The 18,853-nt window shown below is 38.2% G+C and overlaps 1 protein-coding gene across 2 annotated transcripts; it reads left to right on the top strand.

The window, feature by feature from the left end:
• Positions 1-13,900: 13,900 nt before the first annotated feature.
• Positions 13,901-16,642, top strand: LOC148823233 (homeobox protein Hox-A11b-like). 2 transcript variants are annotated; one of them, XM_088929826.1, is made up of 3 exons: positions 13,914-14,053; positions 14,173-14,674; positions 15,665-16,642. In XM_088929826.1, the coding sequence occupies exons 2-3, from the start codon at positions 14,191-14,193 to the stop codon at positions 15,895-15,897; spliced, it is 717 nt and encodes a 238-aa protein (XP_088785952.1). In that variant the 5' UTR covers positions 13,914-14,053; positions 14,173-14,190; the 3' UTR covers positions 15,898-16,642. The 2 variants fall into 2 exon arrangements, with proteins under 2 accessions (XP_088785951.1, XP_088785952.1); XM_088929825.1 differs by having other exon boundaries at positions 13,901-14,674.
• Positions 16,643-18,853: the final 2,211 nt, after the last annotated feature.

The raw sequence follows: 18,853 nt of genomic DNA, 5'->3' as shown, positions 1-18,853 counted from the left end.
CTCTGAGGCAGGAGCGAGTGTTGGAGACGTCCGGAACCTCCGTATTTGATGTAAAATATATTGTGTTGCTACAAGCATCAGTGGTTGGACTGTACTCGTGCTGTGTCTTATTCCACAAGGCGTGTAGGAAGACGGGGATTTATTCATGTACAGCGTATTGCGAATCTATACTGCATGCTTCATTTCTGCTCAGGAAATCCTAGAAAACGTGTAATAAATATGTTTACGCTCTATTTTTTTTTTCATTTGAAAGATCTGAAAAAAGAGGCTATAAGCAGTCTGGGATACCTAAATTAAAACCAGCATGTTTTAGAATTATACATAATGAAAATTAATAAAATAAAATGTGCACACAATTCACTTGTTTAATGGAAAATATGTATACCGTGGCTTTTAAAGATATCTCAAGTCTTATAGAATTGTTTCTCGGCTACTTACATCGTGATTTCTAATGTTTCCCTGATCTACACGTCCTTTTATTAAGGAAACTGCCAAGGCAATCTTACTGTTTCATGATGTCCTTTGGTGAAAGCAAAGCTTTTCATATGTGTCAATTGTAAAATAGCTTTCCTATAATATTTGCGTTATTGTTGTTGTATAGCCTATGCCAGCGCCGTATGCTTGAAGTATTGAATATTTGCATTGTTCATTTATATCTGTGTCTGCAAAATATCAGTGTACTTTGTTAATTACCAAACAAATTCCGTCCCAATAAAATCAGGACATGTAATATGAGTTATAGAGAGTGATATCTTTGTTTAAAAATGACACCGAAATCACTACACCCTCGTGATAAGGGAAGGGTGAAGATGTAGGCATAGTCCATTCGAGTTGTTTCAAATTCAATCTCACCCTACAAACGAAATACTCCAACTTGATTTATACGACATCAAAGAAACAGGGTGACAAACGGCTTGTTAATTTAATTTTCTTCCACTTCCCGAATGTCTGCTGAAAATCAGAGGCATTGAGCATTATTGCAGATTTAATTTAATCAATAAATAGTCTAATTCTCATTTTTCACGAACATTAAATCCAACGTTAGTGTTCCTTTAATAGTACTTACCATATACAGCAGCATGTCTTATTTTAAGCCTTGTAGTCATTATAATCTGTGTTCATAAGACATGTTTCTGGGTATCGTATGTTCTGGATATCGGTGGTTCAGAACACGCTCGACTGATCTGCTGTTTTGTCTGGGACGCCAGTGTTTATGTTGGGGTTTCGGGGGATCAAACCTTGACCTCAAGGAAAATGGCCCGTTCTTGACCTTGGCTTCCGACAGCAAATGAATGGACGAGTGAAATTACTGGAACAATGGCGCCACCTGGCGAGACTTCTGTGTGACTACACAGAGCTTTACAAACCTTTTTTTTTTAGTTTTCTATTTCGAAATTTCAATCGTTGCATATATTTATTGATAATATCGCATGTAGACTATCATAATTCGATTTTCTCTATTAAATATGAGAAACAGGAAAATTTTTAACCGAATATAAATTATGCTGAATGTTAATTTATGTCTGTTTTCTATGCATTTCATGAAGGCGATGGAACAAACTAATATTTATTTTTGCTAAACCCCACTTAATTCACACGTTAAGGAGAAAACTCCATGTCTCGTATTCCCTTAAAAGAGCATTCATTATTCACCATCCATACCAGCAGGCCAACACAGACATATCTAAAAATATTCACGCAGGCAATTTAAAGAATATTTAAAAAGGCTTTGTTTTTTCTTCTCAGTCGATTCAGGTATATGTCATGGTTACGCGCTATTAAAAAAAATCTGTAGCCTAGGTGCACGGCATCTATCTGGAGAACTTGTTACACTAACGTTACCCCTAAATCGTGTTATTCGTGTGGCAAAATTGTTGCCACAATATGAATGTTAACGTTTTTTATTTGTCTATTTATACTAAAATGTCCTCAGCTGTTTTAAAATACAGTGGCTCAAACCTCAGAAAGTTCACGGCTGGAAGAAATGAGCAATCACCGTTTTTAAAGGTATTTTAATGTAATAAAATATTAATCCGGACACTGGAACACGTGTCACAGTAATAATCCAGTGCTCCCTCTCTGCGGAGTTTTTATCTTCTGCTTTTAAGTCACCGGGCTTTGAAAGAAAATTACAAGCACAATTTGTAAATTCAAAAATTATTTTTAATCAATATTTGAAACAATTTTCTACAATCTCTCCTAAAACAGGAAAACCGAGAAAACAGGTAACAGCACAATTGTTTGGTGTAACAATCTCTCCAGTACAACTGTTTATTTTTCACATCCTCCTATACGAAGAAATAATTTCCGTTTTAGAAACCGCGTCAGTTAATGCAGGTGTACATGTGTGGCAGTTTTCCGCAATAACCCAGTCACCAGTCACGTTAGAAACTCACCCACTTTCGCTTTTCATTTATCCTTTCCAATTAATCCCGACAATAGCCCATTTACAACTCGAGGATTCACATATACTCTTGAAGAGATACATAGAAAGGTTAGCTTAAAACTGGTTCATTAGGTGTACATATGGATACAAGTTCATCAAATATTTTTATTAACGAAATTCTGAATAGTTCTATGCGCAAGACAAAGCCAACAAAGAAAAAAAAACAACTTATAATTTGGGCAACGTTATCCTTGTACATACCTTTCATGTAAGAATCTCGTAGTTGTTTAAATTATTTTTGGGTACTACCCTTCATTGCGTGTTGATGTAACAATGGCCATGTGTTTCTATATGTGGGGCCAGATAAATGGCAAAAATGAATGTACTTATCAAAGAATAGTACATTCTACATGGTATATAAATATTACATTGGTTTTCGTCTATTTTGTCTGTTAGAATGCAGAGAGTTTGTGAGACGTAGATAATACTGAAATAATGCGCAGCTGTTGTGTGTTCAATTTGTCTTGTAATACATTACAACCACAGTATTCAGCTTTTCACTGAAAGAATGTTAGAAGCCGCCAGCCAGTCGAGCATATAATGGACATTGATGTCAACAGTTTTCCATGCGTGCGATTGTCGAGCTGTGCAAGAGCAATGCAGATCTTTTCCTCTTCAGATGGTCGTATTAATTAATAAATCATTAATTATTGATCGCACATTAACGGAAATGAGTAGCTCAAGTTTCTTCTCAGAGCAGCTTTGATATAAAATATAAGCTCTGCGATCTTCTTAACCTCTTATATAAAATCTGATCTAATTAGTCGTTTTATACTATAAATTAATTTATAGTGATTTATAGTGTAATTTATGTGTACACTGTACTGAACTTGTAGTTAATTTATAGTGAATAATAGCTAATAGGATTCGGATAAATTATAAATGAATTTATAATCAATGTATATTATGTATATGTTTATTTTATGTTTAAGTTATGCAAACTTTGAAAAGTATTACATAAATACAATATTAACCTAATCTGTTCGTTACTATGAAATATAATGCTTGTGTTTCAATCAAAATTCTAGTAAATTCTTATACTTTTCTAAAGTTTTAAAGGCAGTGCGAATTGTTTTATAATCTGTACTTCATTGGAATACACATTTTAAGTAGGTCGACGTGAGTGCACAGTCACAGCAAAAATGTGCATATTATGTAGATCGAGAGAAATGTTCACCGACACTGTTTTCTCCATTGCCAGCTAATGAAACCTGTGAGTACCTTGGTACTGAATGAGGTTCGAGCGGGTTGGGTGTTTCCGTTATAGTCGGAAAAGAGTATCTGGAAACCCATTTTCATCTGTAGGAGATAACGACAGAGAAAATACGACTTAATTGACAAAATCTCTTATTTGAAATACTGCATAATGCACTCTCTAATAAATGTCTGGGTGTGTTGTTGTTTGTGAACGCCGGGGTACAGCACGAAGGACGTGTACAAATGTTGAGGCTCGGAGGCCGAAGATGCTCGCGTGGGACTGCGAACTCCACCGCGGACACAGACGTGTCGAAGCGAAAATGTTCTATATAATATAAGAGGTGATCTAAAAAGGGAACAAGCCAACGGTTGCTTCTCGCAGACCCGTTGCTTCATACTTCTGTTGAATGAATCTTTGTGTCCAAACAGATCATGCAATCTAAGCGGCGTCTGGGCGACAGAGAGTGTAAAAATCAATAGAGAAGGAGGTGTAGCACAGGTCACGCTGGAGGACGCCTGGAGGATCCGATCTGAGTGGGACTAGTGTTCCAGTCGCCTCGCTGTCTGCTGCGCCCCACGGAGACACGGGCAGCCGGCTCAAGACGCGCGGACTCGTTCGGAAGAGCAGCAGCAACATGTTCCGCCCCCAGAAACCGACCATCAGACACACCTTTTTCAAAGGCCATGAAAATATATTGCAAGGAAAATATACTGCATGAGCATGGCTCAGGTTTTTCTCACGTTATAGGATGCAGAAGAACGGCTTGAAGGCTTTCACTCGCCGCGCGCGGGTTTATAACAAAAGTCAATGTTGCTATGAAGTGTCTATGTTTTCTAATTAGTTCTCGGAATTCTCAAAAGCTTAAATAAATATGACTGTCGATAGTTTCGCTGTTGAGTTTTAGAATGATTTAAGAAAGTTTCTGTATCAAACATTGGACTGTCAAGCACTTGAAACACAGTCAAACGCAGTACCGTCATTTCTCTGCATGTGGACTAAACATCCAAAGAACGGACGTGGTATAATTTGATAAATCTGTTAACGCTGTTTTTCCCTAATTTCTCTTTTAGTTTTACAGAAATTAACCAATGCATAGCATTATTATTATTGTGTAAATCACATTATCTTTTTAAAGCAACTTGACTTTAGGCAATGAGCTTTAAAAGTGTATCACAAATTTCCGTGTCTTGGAACTGAGCTGTGTTATTAGACAGGTCGATACGCTCCCTATTACACGACTTTCACGAAGAGCTGGAAGTACACAATGCAGCCTGAACGTGCTCACCAGTACCTGGCCAAAAGCAAACTCTGGGGTGGGACCGAAGGACGGGAATTAAAGTCTGGAGCTGTCTTCTGTGATTGCCTCGTGACTGACTGACGTGCTGCCACCTAAAGACAAGACAGGTAACAGCAGGATTGTTCGATGTAAAGAGTTATCCTAGATTTGGAACTGTACAACTTTTTATTCTTCACATCCCTCCAAAATAAGAAATTACATACGAGTAGATGAGAGAGAAGTGCAAGAGGCTGAAGATACAGTAGATAGTCGAACACTAATCAACATGCGCAAGAAAAAAGAAGCAACTGGCTGTGTTTTTGTTTTTCAGCAAAGCCCTGAAGTTAATGACGTTTTACTTTTAATACGCATCAGAATGCAGACTTCTGCCTTCATTCATTGAAACCGCTTGGACACAGTGAATGTTTCCCGAGGTGAATCACATGAGAACTTGCGAAAGAACTGCAACAATACAATTGTGGGGGTTGAGAGGACACGCTACTAGCGCGAAACACACAAGGCAGTTATTTTCCCCAGCTGGCCGGTCGATGGCTCCAGGTGACCAAGAGACAGCGCCAAGTCGCTTCGAGACGTGTAACCCAAGCCTGCGACACCATGAAACACCAAAACACTCTTTGCTTACTGAAGATGTATGACATTGCAGGCTAAATGAGTTCTCTTGACAAAGTGGAATTTCACATTTTTTGACAAAATATCCAGATGATTTGAGAATCATTTATAGAAAAAACAACAGGACAACCACATACCAAGAATAAAACATACATTCGGATGGGTGTTAACTTACAGGCCTTGGCGTGAAGGAGTGTCTTAATCATATCTCACACGTCTGCAAAAGGCCAGTGAGCGAAACATTTGCTTGGTTATTTCGGCTCTTTTATGTTTCTATTGTGTTGCACACTTATATTTTCTGTTCATGTAGCAGTCAGGACTGCAGTACATATGCTCGAGTTCTTTTAAAAAACTGATCAGCGTCAAAACGTCAGTTTAATCCCCATATGATGGGCAGTGAATCCCTAAACACGACTGATTATCTCTTACAGATGGAAAATGTACAGACTTTATCTACCAATAGGAAAGGAACAAATGTCTAAAACAAACTACCGAGTAGGCAAAACTAGCTATGTTATAATATAGGCAGGCACAAAACAACGGCCGGCTAGGAACGTCTAAACTGAATGGGAAAAATGAATAAAAATGCCTTTCTTGAAAAATATACTTCATTAGAAAATGGTGTTGTGTTTATTTGTGTAGGGCGTCTAGCTCATTTTATTAGAGTGACGTAGATGGCTTTAAAGTTTGATGTTCAGCTCTTGAGTTATTTCCGAAACCTTCTGTGCTCAGCTGCGCGACTGAGTCACGTTCACCGCAGGTTGTCATAATTATGTATGGAGAAAATATAAATTCCTTTCTCAGCCTCTGACGACTGAAGCGTCAGCAGAGGATCTCTGCAGGTTTTTCTTGTCTAAATTCTGTTTCCATGAGTGACAGTTTAAAGAGTAATTACAAAATAGTTAAGAGGGCAGTATTCAGGAAATACAGCGATATGACTAGACATCTTTCCTAAATCTGCGGTTTCTAATCTTAGTATCCTGCAGAGCCATGAAGGAGGATTGGCCTTGTTCTGTAAGAACATGATTGATTTTACACTCAGTTTTGGTTTGAAAAAAAAAACCTGAAACTGAAAAACACAACTAGTGGACCCGAATACTGTTCGACATGATTCATTTTAAACAAAACTGGTATTAAACAGGGGGAAAAAAACATTTGGTGATATCTTTCAAGAAGAATACAATTTTCTAATTGAAGTCGTGCGATTTTCAGCCAAAGAGAGGTTTTTCATTTAGGCCTTAATAATTAGAAAAGTTAATTTTATTAAAATGACTTATATCATCCGACCTTATCCACGTTATTTAACTCTAACCATAAAGAACCAGGCCTAGACAATTAGTTTTTGATAATAGTGAACATTAAAGAATACGTTCATGTACTAACGAAGTGAATATGTAATTAGAACGGTAATAAAGAACTGGTACCGTCACACAAGTTCATATTTACGCAGTTGAAATTTCTTAGGATGTGAAGAAATAAAGGAGCAAAGAACAATACGTTTTTATATTAAATAATCTTTGCCCATAAGACGCATCACAACAATTCGTATGTGCAAAAAGAATCTTCTAAGAATAATATTTTCGGATAAGAGATTTTGCAGTGTTTGTCCTCGTCTGTTCTGTATTTTCTCTTACAGATTCGCAGCTCTCTCGTTGCTCGCCGGCCGTCACCGTCAACACACACAAACCAACAGCACAACAGTCCTTTCTATTAGAAAGGCAGTCTAACCCTGGCCCTGCGGCTACTCTGTTTTCTTCTGTTAGCTCAATCAGCATCGAAAGGCTGACAAAATATAAACTAAAAAGAAAACAAAACATAGACAGCCATATACACTATGTAATCATCCGAAACAAATAACAAAATAATTCTGCCTGCGTTTGTTATAGTTTCTCGGAACACGGGATGTATGATATTCGATTTTTCTCATTTATTTAGAACAATCCGAAGAAATTATTTTTTAAAAAAACATTATAACGCGTAATAAAATAACGGCACTCTGTTGAAACGCCTACACTGAAAAAGGCAGAATCCAGACTTCAGCGAATAGCTTGGTTTTGGAAAATCAATAGGTCTTTGGAGTACAGGATTGAAAATAGTTGTTAATTCTGAAGCCTAACTAAATATCACTTGTCTGTTCAAAACCTTATAAATACTGTGAAAACGCGAATCCACACTACTGCAGATGTGGTAAATATTTAGGTTACGAAGACCAAACAATATCTGTCTTAAAAAAAACAAAGCTTGATCTGACAAATAAAACGTTTCGCAGATTTCTGTTGTTGATATACAATTAAGTGAAACTCAATGTGATCAGATATTTATCTTATTGGTCTTGCCACTACACTTTTTTGTCCTACAGTATTTATCTAATACATGATGTGCATTTTTCTTGACTCCGAAAACAACATTCAAAAAATCATTTCAAATGACCACGGAAGCAACGTTTCAATGTTGAAGTATATATATATTCTTAAAGCTGGTTTATCACATTTACGGTAAAATCCTGGAACGTTTATCAAAAATTGGCATTCTTAAATCTGTTTTATAAAAAATGTTTGTGTAAGGAAATGCGTTTATACGACAATCAAAAATAAAAGCAACAAGTATTACTTTTAATTACTCATCCAGATTTGGTCAGACATAGTTCATATCTCGTCCAATAAAAGACTATTTAAAGCAAAATTCAAATTTATCCCGATATACTGAGAAAAGACTTCTGTACGTGCTATTTGTAAAGGGCAAGTTACCAACAAACAGATTTCGGTTTGGAGGTTTTGCATATCCTGTAATATACCCGATTACGCGCTTTTGAAAGATAGATGTGTGCTTTTTAAATTGAACGTTTTGATCTAGAAGTTGTGCTAATAGCAGTGATAACAAAATCCAAATTTAGAAACGTCACGAGTCTTTTCTGAACGGTTTCTCCCTCGTGTTTGTACAAGGATATACTTTATTCTTGGAGACGAGTATCCCTCAGAAATTGAGAAAAAAACAAGGATTTTGACGTGAAGTCAAGCTCCTCGGCAGTGAAATTGAAAGCTTGTTTTGAGAGTCGGGTGGTTTTCTCGCCGCAGTCCTCCGTTCCTTCGCAGCCTTTGGTGTTTAGCCTGTGGAAGATATTTGAAAACCAGCGTTATGGACCTGTGAAGATATGGACAGGCGGTTCGGGCCTGCTCGGGCAGGGCGGCGGAGTGGACTGAACAAGTGCAAAGGTTGGGGTCAGTCTGGCGCCGCGGCAGCCGACCGCACGCGCTGCTCCCGCTCCCTTCAGCTCGAGCGGCGTCTGTCGCTGCGCAGCAGAGGAGCGAAATCATTCAAGTTCAAAAACACCGCGCCGAAATTCGCGATTCCTGCCCACGTCGGGACGGGATCCCGCCGGCTGCTGCAAGCGAAGAAAGGGGGAAACGTGTGCGTTGAAAAAGACTGGGTTCAACGATCCCAGGAAAATAAAAGTCTCTTGCGTTCGTCCGTGAAACACGCGCTTTTAGCTTTATGAAGCCTTTTCATTCGGGGAAGTGTTACATTTTGCATTATGTTGTAATTCTACAAACGTAACGCGCGATTGGTCTTTTCTTGATATTCACAGGGCATTAACACAGCCACAGAATCAGACACAAAATGAATAATTATATTTAAGACAGTAAATAACATTTGATTTAAATTTTGATCAGTGTGTAGGACCATTTTCGTTTGCAGATTATTGCTCGTACTGCTCATATTCGTATCTTTTTTGTTTACATTTAAAATGTCCATTGGTACGTGCTCAATAAATAAGCTTATTTAAATTTCCAAACTTTTGGCTAGAAGTTATCGTCATAATAAGTAAAATCTTGAGCTTTCGATAGCATATAATACGTAATGTGGTTCCTCATCTGAGCAGAAATCGGCTATGCTCTCCGTCTAGGTACATTTCATTATAAATATAACTAAAACAATCCCTGTGCATCTCCCCACCAGAATAAACATCGAAAACTTCAGGTTCAAACATTAATTCAGACGATGGTTTGTTGATTTGACAAATACCGCAGAAGATTTTTAATAACTATATACATTTTTAGGAACATATATCAAAAGACCAAATCTTCCCCTTCATCGACTGGTGGACATATTTCACCAGCACAAAATAATTTACTATTTCTCAATATCATTTATAGATTTTTTAAACAGCATGTATTATTGCATATCAAAGGTAAGGTTAAGGGTATATATATTTAAATTTAGTTTTACACTAGATCATTCTTGGTTACTAACATTCCTGTTTACTGTATTACGTGTGTACTGCTGTACAGGATTTTAAATTTAATGAAAATTGCTCATATAATTAACGATACTATAGTGAAAACGAGCTAGATTTAACAGGGAATGACAGAACCTGGCACTAATACCGATGAATAATGGACGATTTTAAAGTACTATAGAGAGAAATTGGGCTTATTTGGTGTTACTTGGATTTGATCTCTTAAAACTGAAGACATTGTTGCATTTCCAAATCTGACTACTTTAATACAACGTCCTTATTATGCGTGCGTAATATATGACGATTTCTTTAAGGTGAAGTTCATTGTAGTTTTGCGGTTTAGCGCACAGATCAGCTGAGACAGAAGCGCAGTTTGAGTACTGTCGGAGGACATACAATTGAAAAAGCCTCGTGCTATTACTTATTCTAGTCATTAAAGTCCTATCTGGGGTTTAATGAATAAGCTAATCAGTAACTCCATCCGGGGCATGTGGTGTTCTAAATGGCGTCTGCAGGCGCATTCTATACCCTTCAGGTCTAAATGACCCCTTATCTACGAACTTGAAGTCTAGCACAAGAGCTGTCTTGACTGAGGCAAGTCGGAGAAGAGACCCGTGCAGACCGAGAGCGAATTCACCAAACAGTCGCACAAGCAACGATGAGATGAGGCCTTTGCTCTGTTCTCATTTTTATTGTAATATCAAATATGTAATCTATACTATATGTCATGATATGTTATGGCGCCTGTGAATCAAACTACAGTAGATTGAAATGTCAATCCTCATCAAGAGGCAAAATCAGGACTAAGTCGCAAAGGAGATTTAAAAATTCGGGTTGACTCTAATTGTATTGTCTTCTAAAATACATACAATTTGTCTTTACTAACTTGTTGAACCATACTGTAGGTAAATAATGATATTTTACTAAAAACTATTTAGTACTACATCATACAAAACTAATTTTACCGGCTTCTTCTCAGTTTGGCTTATTGTGTACAAAATGAGTTTTTTTACACATCACGACATAAATTTCTAACGCACTTTTTTTAGTCTGAGACATCTTATTCACTCAATACATTGCAATATTTTTCTAAGCCCTGCAAGTTCTGAAGTGAGTAAAACGTGTAATAACTGCAAAACGCCGCCTTTGTTCAATTCATCTAATCGCACCGACCTGAGTAAGTTCTTTGTATCCTCCACTTCTGATGTTTGTCTCGTTTCATCTGAGGGTATCGCGAATTCCATGTAGGTGGCGTCTGTATATCGCCCTTGGTCAGCTCTGTCGTGTCTGCTCTGACAAAAGCTGAAGTTGACTGCCAAAAGCACTATAAAACCGCAGGTCAGTCTTGAGCTGTTTCTGGTTTTCGCAGGCGCCCTGTATTCAATTATAGCTTAAAAGCCGTAATACAAGTGCAGAATTTGTCTGCATTCACACAGAGGCGGAGCGAGGCCCCGGGAGGAGAGAGACCGAGTTCTGCTGTTACAATTATTTAAATATGCAACATCCTATAAGACGATGATTAATGGTAATATTTTACTTTTTTTCTTAGTAATTAACATTTGAGCCCCATTTAATTTTCCTATTTTACTGGACTTTTAAGCTCACTACTGCATTAAGTCGATTTCATCCGCCTTGTGTTTGTCAATGGTGTGCAGGCCTAAAGGTTTAACACAAAGCGCAAAGGCAGCGCGGAGATACAGTACTCTTAATCCGTGTAGGTCTCTAATTTACACTTCGCAGATTCCAGGAACCGGGATATTTTTTAAACAGCTTGTCCCCCATGCTGCCACAGAACAGCACGGCGTGCAACCCCGGTGATGTGTTTAAAGAAAAATAACGACAGGGACAGAAAAGAGAAACACGTGGCAAATGTGCTTTTCACAGATTTCTATCCCTTCAAATCACGGCTTCAATGATATGAGCCGATAATATCAGAAGATACCTTTCTCCTATTCAACAAGTAGTGCTAAATAAATAAAATCCGAATAAATTTACAGTTTAAAACAATATTATGCAGATACGTGTTAAAGAATAAAACATAGAACTTGTTTGTTTGCTTAGCAGTCTCTTTTTTTTCCAGCGTAATGTAAAACACACACGTTACAAAAGTGCAGGAAACAATCCTGCGAGTACAGCAGGAGGAAATGCGATGTAGTTGCTGTCATTTTAAAAACGGATAATAATGTACTTTTAACCTCGAGACATCTATGTTGAGGTAGGTGGCTAAAAACTTGACTGTAATTACAAAGAGTCGGGTTTGTAATAAATGAGAAGACCAATTAAACGAGTTTTCTTGGTGTGGGCCTGCTCTTAACTTGATTTCCGAGATTGTATCCTTTATCTTTTCGGAAAATCTAAATATGAAGAACAGGAAAATTAAATGAAACACATGTACTGCAGACTACAGTTTCCAAAAGTTCCTTTTTACCGTATTTGGGTACATAGCTACTTTAATCTTTTCAAAAATGACATTTTTGATTGAAATTTTTTAGTGGATTTAGAAATACACTAAATTTCCAACAGCAAAGAAGTAAGGAAATATTCTGTTAAGATGGAACTGTTCTGTGTTCCCCTTCTCGCTTTCACTAAAATGTATTTAAATGTATCCTATCTTAATCAAATTTATTATGTATTTCCCATTTGCTTCTATATTGCCTGGCTAGAGTCCTGCACGCTCTGACAGCGCCTACATAAAAAAGCTAAATGTTTCTCTTGGCCAACACGTTACTTTCCTAAGTAGTTCAGCTTTTTTATTAAAATTTCATCTTTAGACGTATTAAATCAAACCCTCATCATAATTTAACGTGTAAAGGTACATTTCCGAGTATCACACACAGACTTATAAACCTATTTGTACTTCGGCTTGTATCTCACTCTGTATATTTCCTTATATATTGTACATACATGTGGAGCGAATAGCATTCTTGTGATTGCATTGTATCCCACAAATGACTGAGAATTCATTTCAAATGAACCGACGTTCATTTGAAATACAATCTGATTTAGTCACAAATGTAGAAATAAAAGGACACATTCGGAAAAGAAAGCATGGCGGTGTGTCATGTTCCTCTAACCTACACAGCAGTGTTTGGAATTACTGGTGTGCAACATTAGCATAAACTGGGACACTTCCATATCTCTCCAGATACCGAAAACAACGCTCGGATGCTACAGTGCCGCATGGAAAAGGACTGACTAGTTTTCCCGGTGTTACATTCGTGCAATTGAAACACGGCTCTTTGGAAAGTATATTCTGGAAATGGGACGTTTTTCAATTCACTTTGCACTTTTATGTTCATGTAATATCTGGGCTATCTCAAATTGAGCATGAACGTGCTCTATTTCCCCGCGCACGTTTAGTGTAAAGATAAGGAAATTCTGGATATATTGGCTTGAATTGGAAATAGGGCATCATATGCGTTTAGCGGAAGGGACTATATAATACTTCGGTTTGGACCAGATGTGTGGCTTGAGGCGTAACTGCTATATTCTAACTACATGTTAACTCGCTTTAGCAATTGGGATATAATTCACAAACCACTCTTAATGTGGAAAATGATGGGAGTTCATAGGAAGGTATGTTTTTAAAGATGAACATGATTAAGAGAAATAGACCTACATATGTTTTTGATGGTCGTATACTTCTCGTGGATTAATATGTCAGGCAAATGGCAGTGTAGCTATAAAATATTTGTTACACTCCGGGTAGTACTGTAGAAGATGCAGCGAAGTTGCAGAAACGCGTTACAGAAAACAAGCGAAGACACATCTTTTTGCGCGTTTTTCGTGTTGGCTACACGACGGAGCCATTTGCAGCTGTAGCTGGACTGCAAGACAAAAGGACGTGTCTGATTACACGGAGACGTTGAGTCTTTTAAACAGAAATCCCTTCATAAAACACCTATCGATGCGAAAGCTCGGGATCTTTAAAACTACAGCCTTAGCCACAACCCGAACAAAGAAGGAAAAACTCCTGTTCAGCGCAGAAGAAGGAAATACCTCTAACACACACTCACGTGCACGCGCGTGTACTCACACACACACGCACACGCACACGCACACATGCAGGCACGCTCACACACGAGAAAAAAAAATCTGTCAATTTCTGCCTGCGATCACATGACCTGCACCTCCCTGTAATGGATGGAGATGGATCTCCACGTCAGCTTACGTCTCCAAATTTTTACTCCGCGGATCTGCTTCAAAGAGGCAGGAGCAGCAGCGAAGGAGAACCATGTTGAGAACGGCTATTGAGGAGAGCCCAAGGTAGAGTAATGATGGATTTTGATGAGCGGGTTTCTGTTGGTTCTAACATGTATTTACCCAGTTGCACGTACTACGTCTCGGGTGCTGATTTCTCCAGCCTCCCTTCTTTTTTACCCCAGACCCCGTCTTCTCGCCCCATGACGTACTCCTATTCATCTAACCTGCCCCAGGTTCAGCCTGTGAGAGAAGTAACCTTCAGGGACTATGCCATTGATGCCTCCAGTAAGTGGCATCACAGAAGCAATCTCTCCCATTGCTATTCAGCTGAGGAGATCATGCACAGGGACTGCCTACCTGCCCCTACAACCATGGGGGAAATGTTCGCGAAAAACAGCTCCACTGTCTACCATTCAAGCTCCAACTCCGCGTCCAATTTCTACAGCGGTGTGGGAAGAAACGGTGTCTTGCCCCAAGCTTTTGACCAGTTTTTCGAGACGGCGTACGGAAACGCGGAACACCAGCCATCCGACTATCCTGGAGATAAAAATACCAGCAAATTACCTACTACTGCAATGCCCGGGTCTGACACATACGGGGAGACAGAGGCGAAAGAGCGGAGAGAAGAGAGCAGCAGCCCCGAGTCCTCTTCCGGCAACAATGAGGAAAAATCTAACAACACCAGTACGTATAAAGACAGCGCCCCAGTTATGAGAGAAACTTTGCAATCTAGCGCGCTGCTGTTAAAAATTTTATATGCTGTTTTATAAGCATATAAGGTTTATGGAGGGCCTGTAGATTTCCCCAACAAAACTTTGTTATAAACTGCATGATCACGTGCTTGGGATTGAAATTGGCCGTGAAATACCTCGGGCCAATTGCTGGATTTAGAAAAGTAGCCTATTGATTTCAGAACGTTTTGAAATATATTGTCTTGATAGTATAAGTGGCGCTTCTGGTAGGTGAGATTATTATTATCGTTATTGTTATTTGGTCTCATTTTTTGTAACGTTTTGTAACATTCGTACTCGGTATGTTTTCACAGAATATGTAGAAGAGATTCATGCGGTTTTAATGTATCGTACAAGGGATTATTAAAACACACGAAGGGCCGACTGAATGGCGATATCGTGCAGTGGTATATTTCTAAAGTGTTCTTCAGATTGCGAAATAATTGTGTTTTATACCTATAGATTTGAACAGAATGTTACTTTCTTTGATTGTGTATTTATTTGTTTTAATGTACACCACCGCTTTATATTAGGAAAACTGGCTGTCAATTTTGCTCTTAATAATAATAATAATAATAATAATAATAATAATACAGTGTATTTTACTTTTGAAATAGTTTGCATATTTGTGAATTTTTAATCATTCGGGATTGCGGTTCCTTGTTGCTTAAATAAGAAATTACAAAGTATTACGTGGTTCTGTGAGACGGACAAAAAATATTTCTGAAAATAAAATCTCATCAAAGAATTTTGCAATGTTATCAGTTTAGGTTCGGCCGGGCTTCTTTTTTAGATTCTTTGAATCTAAAAGATTCTAAATCTAAAAGAATCTAAAAGAACCATTGATTCTTTTTAGATGCTAATCTGCATTTTTAAAACGCACGTTTTGTGTCCCAGCTCTTCCAGCTAACTTAATGCTTTCTTTCTTTTCGCTTTATTACAGGTGGTCAGCGCACTCGGAAGAAGAGATGCCCCTACACGAAGTACCAAATCAGAGAATTAGAAAGAGAATTCTTCTTCAGTGTTTATATTAACAAAGAAAAGCGTCTCCAGCTCTCAAGAATGCTCAACCTCACCGACCGCCAAGTAAAAATTTGGTTTCAGAACAGAAGAATGAAGGAAAAGAAATTGAACAGAGATCGATTACAATACTATACCACTAATCCGCTGCTTTAAGACTGCGAGTTCCACTGACACACCTTCTCTCCTCCTGTTGTGATAAGACCGAGATGAAACGGTTAATTTCAAGTTCGAGGCTACAGATTCCTGTCTCCAAACTACGAAAAGACCATTTAAAAGTGGACTTTCTGACTTCATTTGTACATTTGCTGTAACAAATAACTGGAGCGCATTTCCCTTCTATTCTTTATGACCTCGTTTATTTTACGGCACTCCTGAATACAGAACCGATTTATTTCTGTATATTAAAATACATCTTTGACAGTCTTCGGCTACAAAGCTTATATTTGAGACCGCCAGTGGGCGTTTGTAAATCAGAGACCCGAGTCTGCATTACTTTTCCTTGTTGTTTTGTCGGATAAGCTATGATAAATCGATGGCGGACAGAGACCCAACGTACATTTTAATACTGACACCATATTTCTGGCCACGGACCTTAGTGTAAACCACAAAAAGCAGTGGATATACTATTAATGTTTGATCACACAGATACATTATACTGTTCACCACTCTATTTTAAAATGTTTAATCTGTATATTTTTAACTTCCAATATTAAGTGACGTTTGTAGCACCAAAAGGGCGCTTTGATATACCATTGATTCCCGTAAATGCCCATGTGAGCTCTCCGTTTCCTGACTATTGTGGTGGGCCTACTTTATGTGGCTTTGTTACCATACGAATTACAAATATACCCGCAGCAGAAAATCTAAATGTAAATATTAAAAACCTATTTTATCGCAAGTTTAAGTTTCGCGTTTGTGCAATGTACTGTACACAGAGACATAAATTTATCCAGTTAAATGTTTACTTTCAGAGCACGAAACAGGTATGTTACAAGCAGAAATGTCTTAACGTAGTAATGATTATGTTGCTTGAACAGAGTATGATATTTGCGTGTTTTCCTTTATCATAAACCGAAGAATACACATATGTGCGCCTGAGATTATATTCAGTCTTTTTGTGACAAAGGGAAACCGTTCCGTTACTATATACATGGAGATCGTTGCACAATCACTGTAAATTCAAAATGTTTGTACATGTGCCTGCAGACACAGCAGTTAGATCTTTAACTTCTGGATTGTAATGCTTCAGTCAGAATGTTCTGTCTGAAAGTATTTATTTTTGTCTGGAGTATTCACTTCTTTGAGATTACCATTGCAATTTCTTTGTAAATACAGAACATTCTGTGTCATCACAATCTATTCTCTGCGCTTATTCACCCAGCGCAAGCAGTAACAATAAAAATGAATTGCGTAAGATCCCTATTCTTATTTAACCCTTCCTTGATTTTTCTTAGATTTAAGCCCCAGATAAAAATAATATGCTTTGGCAATACAAAATGTTCTTCAATGATTAAGGAAAAACGATTAAATGCATCATTGTGAGCGACTTGCTACAAGCAAAACAGGATTTGAGGTAAAATCTGAGATCACAAAATGTTTACCCGCACTGGGAAAAACCATGTATATCGAATTAATTATCAAATATTTTGGACATTTACTGTTTCTTAATAATCTCCATTACACGGTAATTGGATAAGTATTGAAAGAAAAGGTCTCACAAAGAGAGGAAAGCACGGAGGCCTTTCATTTCATGACACGTTAACCATCTGGAATGAACTGATACCAAAAGAAAATGTTATGCGTATGAAGTCCCATAATTGTACAGTGTGGCAACTTACTGGTGACTCTGTAATTGAGAGAAACGCAAAATTTTTTAAACCTCTGTTTAAAAAAATCTCAAATTGATTTCGTCTGATTCTGTTTGCCTTAAAGGAAGATTTGTCAGATTCATCAAACGGCGGATTTTGTTTTGCCCATTTGGGTACCATTACACGTGATCACTGTAAAACTCGTTAAAGATCACACGAATCCGCAATTTAATGTCTAATTTAATTGGCTTTGAACTTCTGTATCACTATGGACATCACCTTGGGGCAGAAGACAACATGCAGAGCCCGACCCCCGCCCCCCTGCCAGTGACGTAGGTGTCATTCTCTCAATTCTGTCTTAATGTGTGCTCGTGTATTAATAAAGATTCCTATATTTGCGGTTTAGAAACAGTGTTTTGAGTGTATTGCTAAAATAGGGACGGTGTACAACTCTAGCAGAGAAGAGCCTTTAATAAAGACGACCTGGAGTTTATGGTTCACGCTGCCCGAGACGGTCCGGCCTCCGAACACATCCTTCAAGGACCTGTGGAATCCGATCTAATTACAGCACATCCTCCCTGTTGCTGTAGCAACCCGGCCATAAACCCTGTCTGAGTCTGGAGCATTTGTAGAATTGGAGTGCAGTGCAATAAAATGTCTGAGACCAAGGTTATTAACTGTTACTAAGGAGTTAAAAACGAGGAATGGAACAGGAGAAACGCCATGCACTCGCCTCATTCGGCCTTCATTCGTGAATGCGCTTTCGGCGCCCTGCAGTGACAGGAATATTCAATGATCTTTACCTACGGACGTTTGGCCACACGGTGGCACCCTTTAGATCAATGTCACGGCCGTGGATTTGAAATGATGGCAGGATCCCCTACCCGTGTGCAAACCGCCGGCGCCCGCATTGCCTTACGATTGTAACGAAAACTCGCATTCAGGTAAAATGTTTCGAAAATCTAAAATAGATACCTTCATTATAGAATTTTAGAAAGATGCATCTTAATATTGGAGTAGTGCTATTTACTTAAGAGGCATGGCTTCGTGTTCGGACTTCATGTTTTTTGTTCACCTCGTCTCGTATTCTCACAAAATAATCTGTCTATCCATCTGTCATCCGGTGACTACACTGGAAGTAAATTAGGCTACTAAAAGGATTTTTCCTTCTGATTTATAACTGTTTCATAATAGTTTTCATCCGTCCGCTTTAAGTACGTTTCAGCTGGTGAGGAGCTGAAGCTCGCTTCAAAATCTCTCTATTAAACTGAAGAAGTGTTCTGTTTAGGAATATCTTTTAT

This window comes from Atractosteus spatula, chromosome 12, assembly GCF_055471065.1.
Source record: "Atractosteus spatula isolate fAtrSpa1 chromosome 12, fAtrSpa1.hap1, whole genome shotgun sequence".
NCBI classification, from domain to species: Eukaryota; Metazoa; Chordata; class Actinopteri; order Semionotiformes; family Lepisosteidae; genus Atractosteus; species Atractosteus spatula.
This window is presented reverse-complemented; position numbering and strand designations above follow the sequence as displayed.

What these genes read in the sequence shown, in the direction of transcription:
- LOC148823233 (XM_088929825.1), top strand. Translation starts at nt 14,062, where the DNA reads ATGATGGATTTTGATGAGCGGGTTTCTGTTGGTTCTAACATGTATTTA. An exon ending in GGAAAAATCTAACAACACCA is followed by an intron (nt 14,675 to 15,664) that starts GTACGTATAAAG and finishes GCTTTATTACAG; the next exon opens with GTGGTCAGCGCACTCGGAAG.